Raw genomic sequence first — 12,175 nt, 5'->3', positions numbered from 1 at the left:
CAGAGCGCCCGGGCGAGCGGTGACTCACCTCTGCCGACCGCCCCTCGCGGACGGGAGACCCCCTGCTTTTAAGGAATTTCTAAGGCATGATTAAAAACCACCACCCTCCCGTGAAGGGAGGTTTGGCTGTGTGTCTAAAAGAGCGATTTAGCCCCCCAGTCGCTTGTTTTAAACCTCTCTGATTTGTATTATCCTGGCTTTGGCAGTCTTACGCATACTGTAGCTGAAATAGCAGAAGCTCAGTGTCAGAGACAGGAGCTGCAGACCAAGATCTGTAGGTCTAATTTTAGGGGAAGGGTGGGGGGGAGAAAGCTCTTAATGCTACAGTGAATTAGACACTATGCATTTCATAGTCTGAAATCCTCACACCACCTCTCTATCCACACAGAGAGGGCAACTTTCAGTACAGAGTATTAATTTGAAACTCGGGTATTTCTCTGTCCTTCCCCCCCAAACCATGAACCCAGGGCAAATCTTGCATTATTGTATCTGTCTCTGTATTTAAGCTGAAACAGCATGCAAGTCAAAAGGAAAAAAATACTCTTTGAAAAATAAAATTTTGTTTTCTGAAGTTAGTCCATGGAATAGAAAGGAATTGCAGTTTTCCTTCAAGTGTTCACTGGGGGCCATCGTGTGCCATTGATTCTAAAACACAGCTCCTTACTGACAGCTCCTTACTGACTTTAGTGAGTTCTGCTTAAAAAAATCTCCAAGCCTGTAGGCCTGATCTCGTTTTGGATTTCAATGTACTGGTTGTGAGGGGCAAATGTTCCTTCAGTCTCTTAAACTGCAGCAGGCACTCACCTGCAGCTGTTTGCATGCCAGGGAAGGAAAAATGCCCAGCTGGGCACCACTTGCTTTACCCGAGGAGCAAAGGTTTGATGGAAGGCACGCTTCACCCCATGGGCCCTTTCTTGCTCCTGTTTACCCCAAGTGGCACCAAGCTCTACTATGGTCAGCGTGCAGGTCTTGTCCTGGGTTTCCATGTGGAAAACACGTCAGGAGGTGAGTGTTTACAAACACTGCGCACACAACAGGCAGAGGGGAAGCGGCTTGCAGTGCCACTGGGGGCTGCTGCCCATCCAGAGTGAGGGCCAAGACCTTCCTCCTCCATTAATTTTGTGCTGCATGTTCCATTCGTCAATATACAGAAATATATGGGCGGTTTAGATTGCATACAGCAGTCTTGAGGCACTTAGATTACAGGCCATAGTATCTAAAGAGACAGAAGGAAAAAAAAAAATACTCATGGAGTGACCCCGAGCTCAGGCTCCTACTGACAAACCTCTCTAGGGTACCTCCAGCTCGGGGGAGCGCTCGGCATTCTTCTTTGGGGAGTTTTAAACCCCTCATGCCTCGAAATGAGGGGTTCCTGCTGCCCCCCCCGCCCCCGCCGTGCCATCCGGGGCGACTTCCTGCCCTTGGAAACACCTCGGCCCGGGGGACTCGGAAAGTTTTCCGAAAGTCCACATCCCACCAGTGCCCCCTTCGGTTGTTGTTTTCTCTCCCCTTGAACTCAGGGCGTTGGGTTTAGTCCAATTAAAAAATTCGTCCCCGCTTTCCAAATCCACCTTTCCCGCCCCCCCGCCCCCCCCCCCCCCCCCCCCCCGCCGGCAGCCAGCGGAGAGAGGCCGGTCGGCGCGAGCCTGGCACGGGAGGGCCCCGCACCGGCCCCGCGCCCCGGAACAGCCGGTAGTAGCCGTTTTTTTTCCTCCCTCTTCTCCCTCTCCCTCGCCTCTTTCCGCCCGGCTTTGTGTGAAGTTTGCGGCACATTGCAGATGAGCCCTTAGCGGCGAGAGGAGCCTATTGTTCCCCGCCAGGAACTGCTTGCTGGGGCTGTGCTGGCTTTTGCCTTTGGAGCTGCCTCCTGCAGTACCTGAACCGGCCTCCGGGGCCCGCTGTGTCGCGCTCTCGTCCAGGCAGAAGCACGGCGGCCTCAGATCTTTTTGTCTGAGCGAGAAGAGAAGTGAATCCCGCTGCCGCCGCCACCGCCGCCGCCGCCGTAGCTGTACAGTGTGTGTGTGTAAGGGAGCGAGCGAGGGAGCGAGCGAGCGAGGGAGGGAGATCGCATGGAGCCGCGGCTGTAACACACACACACTGTCAATACCTCACTCCGGCTCCCCCCCCCGCCCCACCACAACAGTAACCCAATTCATTGTGTGATCCAGCAGCACCATGTTGAGTCTCATGTGCAGGCTGGATCGGCTGGGTTTGTGGTGCTGAGAGAGGCAGCAGCCGCGGGAGGAGGAATTACTGAGAGGTGCCCCTCTCCCTCCCTGCCTCTTCGCCCGTGTGTTGTGTGGAGACAGGACTCGCAATTACCACACTCTCGGGGCTCCCTTATTCCTTTTAAACTTTTTTTTAAACAAGCCCCTCTCCATGGCTGATCCCCGGCCGAGCACGGGCACCTGGGTCTCCTAAAGACAAGGAGGAGCCGGGGATTGTTGTTGTTGTTGTCGGCCGTTTTTTTTTTTTTTTTAATTGGATTTTTTTTTCTACGAGAACCTTTTTTATTACAAAAATGGCAAATTCGACGGGTAAAAACCACGCAGACCAGCGGAGAAAGGGACTCGCTTTCCTGGACGAGCTGCGGCAGTTTCACCACAGCAGAGGGTGAGGAAAATGGGGAGATGGAACGGGAGGGGGGGAGGCTTTTAAACCGACCAGATCCAACTTCCAGCCCCTTCCCTGAAGGACACGGCAGCCCCAGCGAGGGGAGAAAAGGGGGCAGAGCTGACAAGTTGTGGTGTTTTGTGTGTATCTCCTTTGGCAGGTCTCCTTTTAAGAAGATCCCCGTGGTGGGTGGGAAGGAGCTGGATCTTCACGCTCTCTATACCAGAGTCACCACTTTAGGCGGATTTGGGAAGGTGAGTGGAAGTTTTAATTTGGGTTTCCCTCCCACTAACCTCTTCCCAAAAGTCTCCTCTGACCCCCGGGGGTGGCGGGGGGAGCCGGGGTGGCCGGGAACCGTCCTATTTAAAGCCGGTTAGAGAAGGTGGGGGGTGGAAGGAGGAAGCGAGCAGACAGGCAGGTTGGTGGCTCGGCCTTGTCGGCGAAGCGATGAAGGGGGACCCGGGGGTACGGCGCGCACCCCACTCCTGCCTCCTTCGCCTCCGCCGGACCCCCTCGCCCCTGCCCCCCTCCCGCGGGAAGGCGAGGGGGGAGCAGGGAGCTGCTGGGCGGCGAGAGGAGGCTTCTTTCGGCTGTGGTGGCAGCTCTGTGCGTGTCTCTCTTGCAGAGGGAGAGACAGAGGAGAGAGTCTGAGTGCAGTTTTAGTGCAACTCAAAATTAGCGGGCATGTTTAACATCGATAATCGGCACGGAGCATGGGCTAGGGAACGATCCTCGCAGCCGGGGGGGGCCGGGCGCTGCCCTCCGAGCCCTTCCCGGAGAAAAATAACAAAAGGGGCACCCAAGACGGTGTGTAATCAAATAGCCATCTTTAGGCTTCAAGGCTGGGGACAGAAATGTAGGCCTCAAAAGAAAGGCCTCTCTGTGTCTGTGGATCTGCGTTGGGGGGACCCCCCCGGGCCGGCGCCCCCGCGCCCCGCAGCCCAGGGGGCGCCCCCGCCAGCACTTCCCTGCATTATTTTAAACTTCTTTGGGTTTTTAACGGACCGCGTTAGGATTTAAAAGGGGGCGACAGAGGGACTCCGGATTGGTTATTGTCCAGGCAGTAAAAACAAAAACAAACAAACCCCAAAACAATACCACCCCTCCCGGCCGTTCCCCCCGAAAAAAAATAATGTGTATGTTAAAAAATAAATGCAGTGGAAGACCCCTGAGAAGCAGGATTATTCCCGAAAGGGGAATTCTACCGACTGTCAGTAAAATATATAGTCCTAAATCCCATATACATTCATGTTTGTTTCTTTTTATATATTTATCTATTTGCTTCATGGCAGCCTGTGTTTTTTTTGTGATGTTCGCTGTCAGCAGCATGTTTACGTGTACGTTGTGTATCTCGGCCTGTGTGTTGTTTTTGACAGGTATCAGAGAAGAATCAGTGGGGAGAAATTGTAGAGGAGTTTAACTTTCCCAGAAGTTGTTCTAACGCTGCCTTCGCTTTAAAACAGTATTACTTGCGGTGAGTGCTATCAAGCTGTTGCAGTAGTATTTTTGAGTGCGGGATTATATTTAGTTTTCAGTGTGTACAATAATAAAAATATCCCTACTCTTTTAAAATGCTGTAAAATGAAGCAGAAAAAACTTGTAATTCCTTTCCCGTCTGGGGCAGTGATCAGTTAAAGGTGATTCTGTTTTGTAGTTATTTTTGTCTTCCATCTGCAAGCCTTAAACTTTGAAGGGATCCCAAGTACACAAACAATGTATGTCAGAGGCCATTTTTTCTGATTGTTTTAAAATGACTGTACTAAAGGACTGTTACTAAGAGATCATGTTATTGTAGTTACAAAAACTTAGGTTAGTATTTGGAGCACTGAAATATGTTGATATATGTAAATTTGTTTACTGCTTAGTGGGGTCAGACGTTGAATAAAAATGCATCTGCAGGAAGGTAGACTGCTTTGCACAAATTATATTGTTATCAATTACTAGGAGCATATATTATTGTTTGCTATTTTAGAGTGCAAAGAGCTAAGTAATTTTTTTGTTACTTGTAAAACAGTAAATTTCTGCAGATTTTAAAAATAGGATTGCATTCCTTGGAAATTACATAGATTATTTTTTTGTGATACAGGTTATTTTTCATTTTGGCATGGAGTTCATACTGAATATTTTAGATTACTGTGTGTGGTACTATTCAGTTACTAGATTATGGTTTTTTTAATTAATTTTTATTAAGTTTGGGTGATTATTCTTTGTGGGAAAGATTTTTAAATTAATGTGTATGTAGTTGTTTTAAGTGCTATATATATGGATACTTATATTTCATTTAGAATAAAGTTATATGTATGTTGGTTAAAGAATGTAATTTCCTGTTTCTGAAATAAATGTGATATTTTTTCATCACAGTTAATGGTAATGTAGATGTGCAATATATACAAAATAAGTATGGGCTTTTGGATTTCTGTTTTGGTGAGCTGAGTACAAACAAGCTTTATCTGTCTCTAGTTTGGCCTTCTGAATTAGGAAATGCAGTAGTTGTACAGGTGCACTTTCTATTGGTTGTCCTAGATTGACTTCCAGCTTGAAGCTGTAGAGTTCATAGCACAGTGGAGCAGTTACTGAGTTACAGTGATGTCTGGAAAACCTTAGTCAGATATTTGTAGTTACTGAAATTTGGGGGTTTTTTTGGTGGTGGCATATGATTGCTTTAAGATCCAGGTTAAGAAAAGAAACTACCATTGTTAATAGCTTTAGCAAAGTTTATGATTGGTGGCAGGCCTAGAAATTAAGTGGAAAGCTTGCTTTAGGATATCCTTCCCTCTTGGTGTTTGTTTTTTTTTTTTTTCCTTTCCTACATAGTATTGAGATAGTGTTGCTGAAGATTTGTCACATCATAGAAAGCAGTTTTTTCCTTCTTGAGTTTTTCTGTTGGACCATGTAATTTGTTATTTGACTAGATTTTACACATAATTTGCAAAATGATAGTGTTTTGGGTTTTACCCTTTTTTTCTATTTCCATATTTTGTGTTTGAATGGCCTAACTTTTTACAGTAGGAGATTGTATGTCATTTCTGTTTTCATGTGTATTTTGAAAGCCATTATATGCTGTGACAGTTAACACAATTAATGTTAATTTAGCCTTCTAATGACTATTAATTTTTAATAAGGTATTACTTTTTAAATTAAAATCAGACATACAAAAATTTTATTTTTATTATTGGCATACTGGTATTGACATTATTTAAAATACAGTTGTTGAATACATATATAATTGGTTACATATAAATAATTTAAAGGGTTTTTGTTTATTATGAATTTAGGAAAAAAGTTGATAAATGGTTGAGATGAAGAATCTTTAAAAATTTCTTATCATAGTGTCTGTGATTAGGTCATTCTGAAATAAACTATCAAGGTTGCTGGTTTTGGGGTGGACTGGTTTTTAGCAGTCATTTTGGGTTTTGTTTGGTTTTGTTTCTTCTTAATTGCTGCTTTACTCACTGTTGCTTCTCGCATAATCTAAGTTGGATGTGGTCACCTCCTTCCATGTGCAGTAATAAGATTGTATGTACACATGTTTCTCTGCTAGGTTAACATTTGTTTAGCTTTAACCTAGAAGGTGTAAGTGGGACAGTATTTGGTTCTAGGGAAAGAAAAAAATGCTCTAATGATAAATTTGTTAAAATGGTCTAGCTTGTCGGTGTTGAAGAACATAATCTGAGGTTTCTTATAAGGCCAGATTTTCATGAACTGCTGAGCAATTACTCTTGGAAAAAAAAAAGTATGTCTTGTGAACCTCAAGTATGACTATAATCTTGGCCTCACTACTGTAATGACTTTCCAAGCAAAGCTAGACAAATTGAGGCCTATCAACTTCTATTTCAGTTTTCATCCAATCATGTGTCATGTGTACTGTAAAGTAGGGATCTGCATGGCAGATGGAGACCCTGTTGAATTCAGAGGGATTCAGTGGTGTGCACCTATATGAATATGTTTGCAGATTCGGATTTGGGATGGTTTGTGATAAAAGTTGCTTCTTTCTATGAAACATCTGGCATAGTGTGTTGACTGAGATAAGATCTCAAGCTACATGGACCACTTGCTTGTTTTGCTGTGTTGCCACTAATGATGCTGTTATTTTTGCTTAAAATTATTATGTAGACAAATTAGAAAGTTGATTTATTTGTGTGAGGTCAGTAGTCCTGTTGGCTTGATCAAACTGAATGTTTTGCAAAACAGTCATTGGGTTATGGTTTTTCTAAGCAGTTCTTGAGGTGTGTATTTTTGGTTAAGTAACTTTTTCATTTGACTGTTTTGGAACTTTGCTGTGTCTCTTTGGGAATGTATGTTAGGCTTCACTAAATAAGTGAATTGTTTAAACTTGTGATACAATTCTGATAGGTTTTATGATAGGTGATAGTTGAATACATGATAGCCTACCCTATCTGCCCCTTCTCCCTTGCATTGCCCTCCCTTTTCTCTCACTGGAAAAAGTAACTTATAATAGGAAAAGTCTGAACCATTCAAACTTAGTGCCTGTGTTGCTTTGAGCTGTCTGACAGGTGAAGTAATTTATGCACTGTGGTTCTTAGTGAGCAGTCAAAAGCCACAGTGCTGATAACCATTGATAGACTGTACTTGTTAATGTAGTTCTGTAAGATTTTACAGCAACAGAGAGTGTAATTCCCTTGGATGTAGTGCAAATTGGATGTTTCATCTCAATTGAAGCGAATTAGTAAAGCATTTTCTAAATGCTTCTCGAAAAATTATTTTATAATGTTAATGAAAATGTTTTAGTATGAGGTAATACATGTAAACATCAGTAATGTGGACATACTTTTATGTTTTTGTTGGTAAACATACAGTACGTAAAAAGCTAACATGGAATATAGCCTGTTTTTAATCTTATTGGTTGATTAGGTTACAGTCCTACAAAGAATTGGGCCAATGTGACCTCATGTGCTGGTATAAGGTTCCGTTGGTTTTCGTGGGAGTGTAAGCGATACATTTATTTATGTTGTGGATCTTCATCTATTTTGGGGAAGTGAGAGACCTTGTAAACTTAAATGTGTGAATGAAGTATGCCTAACTGAACTGAAAATCAGTTTGCTTTTTAATGTTATTTATCTATAGTAAGATAAATTATATGAAATAACTAGCTGTAAGGTCAAATAAGTTTGCCTTAGTTCTGCCGAGAATTCCTGAAAGGTGGGCAGCACGTGCATATTGTAAGCTTTTGGCAAAGGCAGTAGTAATTAGCTAATAATAGTTTAAGGTGAATAAGAATATGCTGTTGTAAATATTGGAGAGTTAAGGGGAAGTCAAAAAGAGAGGAAAGAGGTCAGTTCATAGATGAGAAGTTGCATAAAGTTATTATTAAGACAAGCCATTATGCTGAATTTCCTGAAATTCCATATATAGTAGGATGAAAAACAGTGAGCAGTTAAAAATCAGAACCATATGAAGCAGTTATTGATGACAAATAGAGGGGGTTCTTGAAAGATCTGAAGATATTTATAAGTCATTTGATCTTTAAGATGCCTCTAAGAAATTGCACAATAGTACTGATTTCTTTAAAAAATCAAATGAAGGGGAAAAAACCCCATGATCTTAAGAACTAGATAAAAGGGATTCTGTTCTTAGTAATGTATTGGCAAAAATATCAGGGAAACAATAATACGAAGCCTGGAATTTTCTAACTGAGAATTACTTTAAGAGAGGTTTTTTGTTATTCTTGCTTAGTGTTTAAAATTAGGATCTGATACTGCAACAGCATCTGTACACAGTTCAGTGAGTATGGAGAAGTACAGGATTGGCTTGTTTGCCAGATCTGATTGCAGATTCAAGGCCCAGTAAATGAATAGAAAGTTGTAGCTATAGTAAAATATTACATATTTTTTAAAATTCAAATACATCTCAAAATCTCTTGTTAAGAAATTACATATATATATGGATAGTCATCTTAATGAAATATTGAATGAAAGACCATAAACAAAAATAGAAGTATAAAGAATAGATTTGGTGAGTCACAGCAGTTTTAGGTGCTAAAAGAGTATCATCAGTGCTTACATATGCATGTAGTAATACAAGTTTAGCCATTTTAGGTATATTTAGTGTCTGCCTTGCTTAACTTCATGAGAGGCTGAATACTACGCTTGCAGCATTAGCAGGCAGTGATAGAAGAGTTAAACACAGGGCAGAAAAGAAAAGGTAATCTAAAGAAATTAGGCACATTGTTGGAAAGTACAAATGAAAAATGCAAAGCTAAAACAGTCGAGGGCCCGTAATCCAAAACAGGTATTCATTGTGAGGGAATAACCTGGAAAGCAGTATTGCTGAAAAAGGTATAGGAGTGATAACATGGGCGTGATAATTCTGTCAGTTGTGTGCACCCAACTCCCTTTCATATAAAAGGGATTTGTGCATACTTCAACAGGAAGGACAGGTCCCAATTTGCAATATGATATATAGACTTTGTAAAATTCAGAACGAGTTTAGGTTGCATCCACAGTGGCACTGAGCAAACATTAGACAAATGGGAGATGGATTTTTGTACAAGATTATGGGACTCTCTTTGGAGTACTGTTTTACTTCAGAGCCTTTGCAACAGGTGGGGTAACTTAAGAGAAACTTACAGAAGAGCAACAAAATGTTGAGAAGGCTGAAGGGACTAATTGATTTAAAAAAAAAAAAAAAAAAAAGACCTGATAAGTAAATATGTTTTGCTTGGCTCACTTAATAGTGTGAGAAGGGAAAAGGATATCTTCCAAGCATTTTGAAGGGCCTAAATAGTTAAAAGGGAGGTATTTTAAATAAAAGAAGATGTTGTGTTAATGTGTAAGCTGAGATAAAACTGAAGGAGAAAATTCAGAGCAGACAGCAGCACAAAACCCCCCAAGATATACCTGAACACCTTCTGGTATGAATAGTATGCCAGGCAGAGTACGGGGGAACCCCCACACCAGGCACTAACCTGGCCAGAACACCAATACATGTGCAACAGGTAATGAGCCAGGAACGGCAGAGAAAGAGACCGCCTGACTGTACAGGTTTGGTCCATCCTTGAGTAATGCCATAAAGAAGGCTATCATCTTGCATAGCTATGGACTTGACTTAGTGGAATCTTTTGCACTTAATTTTGTCCCAAATCCTGCAGTCACTGGCAAGACAGGAAACAAATACATGGATGACATTTTTATGATTTCTTCTTAAAATTTTCTTTTCCCCCCTCAAGACAAAAATTGTAATGTGTGTTTCAGTTGGATGTCTGAGGCCTTTCTTTTAAAGTCTGAAGTGAGTATTTTACATAGTTGAAGGGGGAATTTTGTTTGTGTTGTACTGAATCATACAGGTAACATACAATCAAGACTAGTGACTGTTCATGCCATAAAGCTTTATTTAGGAAAATTAAATATGTTAGTTGTCAAAATCGTAGAATGTCTCTCAAGAGATGTAACTTAATTGGATGGATGTTGTCTTGTCAAGGTTGCTGGGAATCTGCTCAGAGGAAAACAGAAGTTTTATAATACAACATTTGCATTAGGACTCATCTGAGGAGAGCAAGCAGCAGGTGAAAGGGAACGTAGCTACCTTAAAATTGCTCTTTGTTAAAGTTATGCTGTGATACCAGTTTACTGTTAAGATGAGTTTGGCCTCTATCAGAGTTTCTCAGCTTTTCCTTCAGAGGCTGAACTCCATTTTATTGCTGGAAAATATAGTGAAAATTAGTGCGATGAACATTAATATATTTTCCTGATCATTTTCTGCAAACTTTTTTTAGAAATTACCTAAGTTGTTGCTGTTACACTGAAATATATTGGATTATTTGGGGAGGGGCGGATGTTGTTCTTCAGTTTTAATACAGAATTCTGACTGTTTAACTTTGAAGCTTATCTGAGCAGATGTCAGAACTAATAATCTGCAAAGAGCAAGTTTCTGGCAACACTGTAATAACTGTGGTGACTTTTAGGACCTACTTAATCTTCTAAGAATTGGTGGAAACTTCTATTTAAGACCATTTTCTATTCTTTAACTGAAACAGTATTTAAATGAATTTATGCCTTAAAATTATTAATATTTGTTGTAATGTCTTAGGTTTGAATGAATGCTAAGCATATTACAACAACATCAAGAATGCATATGGAATGCAGGCATATTCTTTCCTTGTGAAACGGAATAAGCCTGGGCTAAGAAAAGTTGTTTGGCTTGGTTTTGGTTGGTTTTTCGTTTGTTTAATTTTATTCTGGAACTAGTAGGCTTTAATTACCTTGCTTATTTGCAGTTAAACCTCAATAGATAAGACTTTCATACTCTTTTTTTTCCCTTTCTTTTTAACCCTTTCCCCACTTTTCCCAATAGTGAAATAGAGAAATATAATTTGTTCATTTTTACAGATGAGGTACTAGAGGTACACAGAGGTTCAGACTTCTACTTTGAGAGTGCATGTCAAATAAAGAATGAAACCCAAATACAGTAAAGAAGATTATTTTTAAAATAACGCTAGAATCCAGTTCTGACAGGAAAATTTCTTCATTTTGAGCCTTGGTTAAACTATCCATAAAAGGAGGCTACTATTACTGTCTTTTAAAATTCATCTTTAATCAGTAGCTGAGAAATCCTGTTTTATTTTTCAAACGGTGCTAATGTTATGTTCTGTGAACTGGAGAACTGAAAACTAAATATGTAAGATCATGAGAATGAGCTGTTTGTGTTTTGTTTTGCTGTGTTTTGTTTTAAAATGCTTTTTCAGAGTGTCGGAGTGGTGTTTTACAGCTTAAATGGGACTGCTTGGAGTAACTGTAGTATCAGTCCACATTATTACAGGACAACACAGTTCACAGAGGGGATTGGGTATAGGCCGGAGATCCCATCACGTGATCTTGTTTCTGGTTACCAGTCTGATACATATTGATTCTGTGGCCTTAGTTAAATCATTTGTAATCTTTTAATTTATATTTATAAAGTGGCTATACTGATGTTTGTTTACCTATCTCAAAGAGAAGTGTGAGACTGTGAGCTCTTTAATGCAGGTTTGTGTCTCTTCATGCTTCTATGTCATATCTTAAATATTTGAAAATAAATATAAATTAGGAAAGTAAAACTATTCGTAAGGTTGTTTGCCCTCTACAGTGTTGAGAAGCAGAAAATACAGCACAGATGAGAGGAAGAACAATCTTTATTCCTTAAGGAATAAATAAACTTGGGATACCTAAGCAGAGAAATATTGAAACGGTTGAAAGAAAGAAGCTTATCTTAAGGAAGGATAATAAAACAGCAAGATGGTACCCAGAATAGTGATCTTAGGCTTTGCCTGAAGTACTAGATTAGTGAGCTAGATATCACATCTCAAATACAGTCTCCTTGGAGCAACAAGTTCAAGTCTTAAGTAGACCTGAATTACATTTTATGCAATAAGGTAGTGAAGCTGAGTACTCCACTTTTTGTTTTCCTTTCTTTAAACTGAATGTGCATGCATTTATTTTAACTCCAGATAAATTGTAGCAAGGCAGCTATGCTCCAAGAGAGATCCCATATAATAGAGTTATAATAGAGTGTAGTTTTGTTGAATGATGCACTGGAGCATGTTTGTCTGTAAGACTGAACTGTCTTC

General features: G+C 40.8%; 1 protein-coding gene and 1 long non-coding RNA gene across 2 annotated transcripts in view; one reads left to right on the top strand and one right to left on the bottom strand.

The window, feature by feature from the left end:
* The window catches only part of LOC116442872, a 49,210-nt gene extending 47,267 nt beyond the window's left edge, over positions 1-1,943 (bottom strand). The window contains exons 1-2 of the long non-coding RNA XR_004239674.1: positions 1,877-1,943; positions 29-1,216 (exon numbers count right to left, since the gene is read on the bottom strand). This is a non-coding gene — a long non-coding RNA (uncharacterized LOC116442872). The remainder of the gene's footprint in view (positions 1-28; positions 1,217-1,876) is intronic.
* A 223-nt stretch (positions 1,944-2,166) lies between these two features.
* ARID2 (AT-rich interaction domain 2) overlaps positions 2,167-12,175 on the top strand; it is a 92,315-nt gene continuing 82,306 nt past the window's right edge. The window contains exons 1-3 of the mRNA XM_032106462.1: positions 2,167-2,613; positions 2,774-2,867; positions 3,990-4,087. Of these exons, the coding sequence (XP_031962353.1) occupies positions 2,522-2,613; positions 2,774-2,867; positions 3,990-4,087 (284 nt within the window). The 5' untranslated portion in view covers positions 2,167-2,521. The remainder of the gene's footprint in view (positions 2,614-2,773; positions 2,868-3,989; positions 4,088-12,175) is intronic.

Source organism: Corvus moneduloides, chromosome 4 (assembly GCF_009650955.1).
Source record: "Corvus moneduloides isolate bCorMon1 chromosome 4, bCorMon1.pri, whole genome shotgun sequence".
In the NCBI taxonomy this organism is placed as follows: domain Eukaryota; kingdom Metazoa; phylum Chordata; class Aves; order Passeriformes; family Corvidae; genus Corvus; species Corvus moneduloides.
The sequence above is the reverse complement of the archived record's forward strand: the minus strand, read 5'-3'. Positions and strand labels throughout refer to the sequence as shown.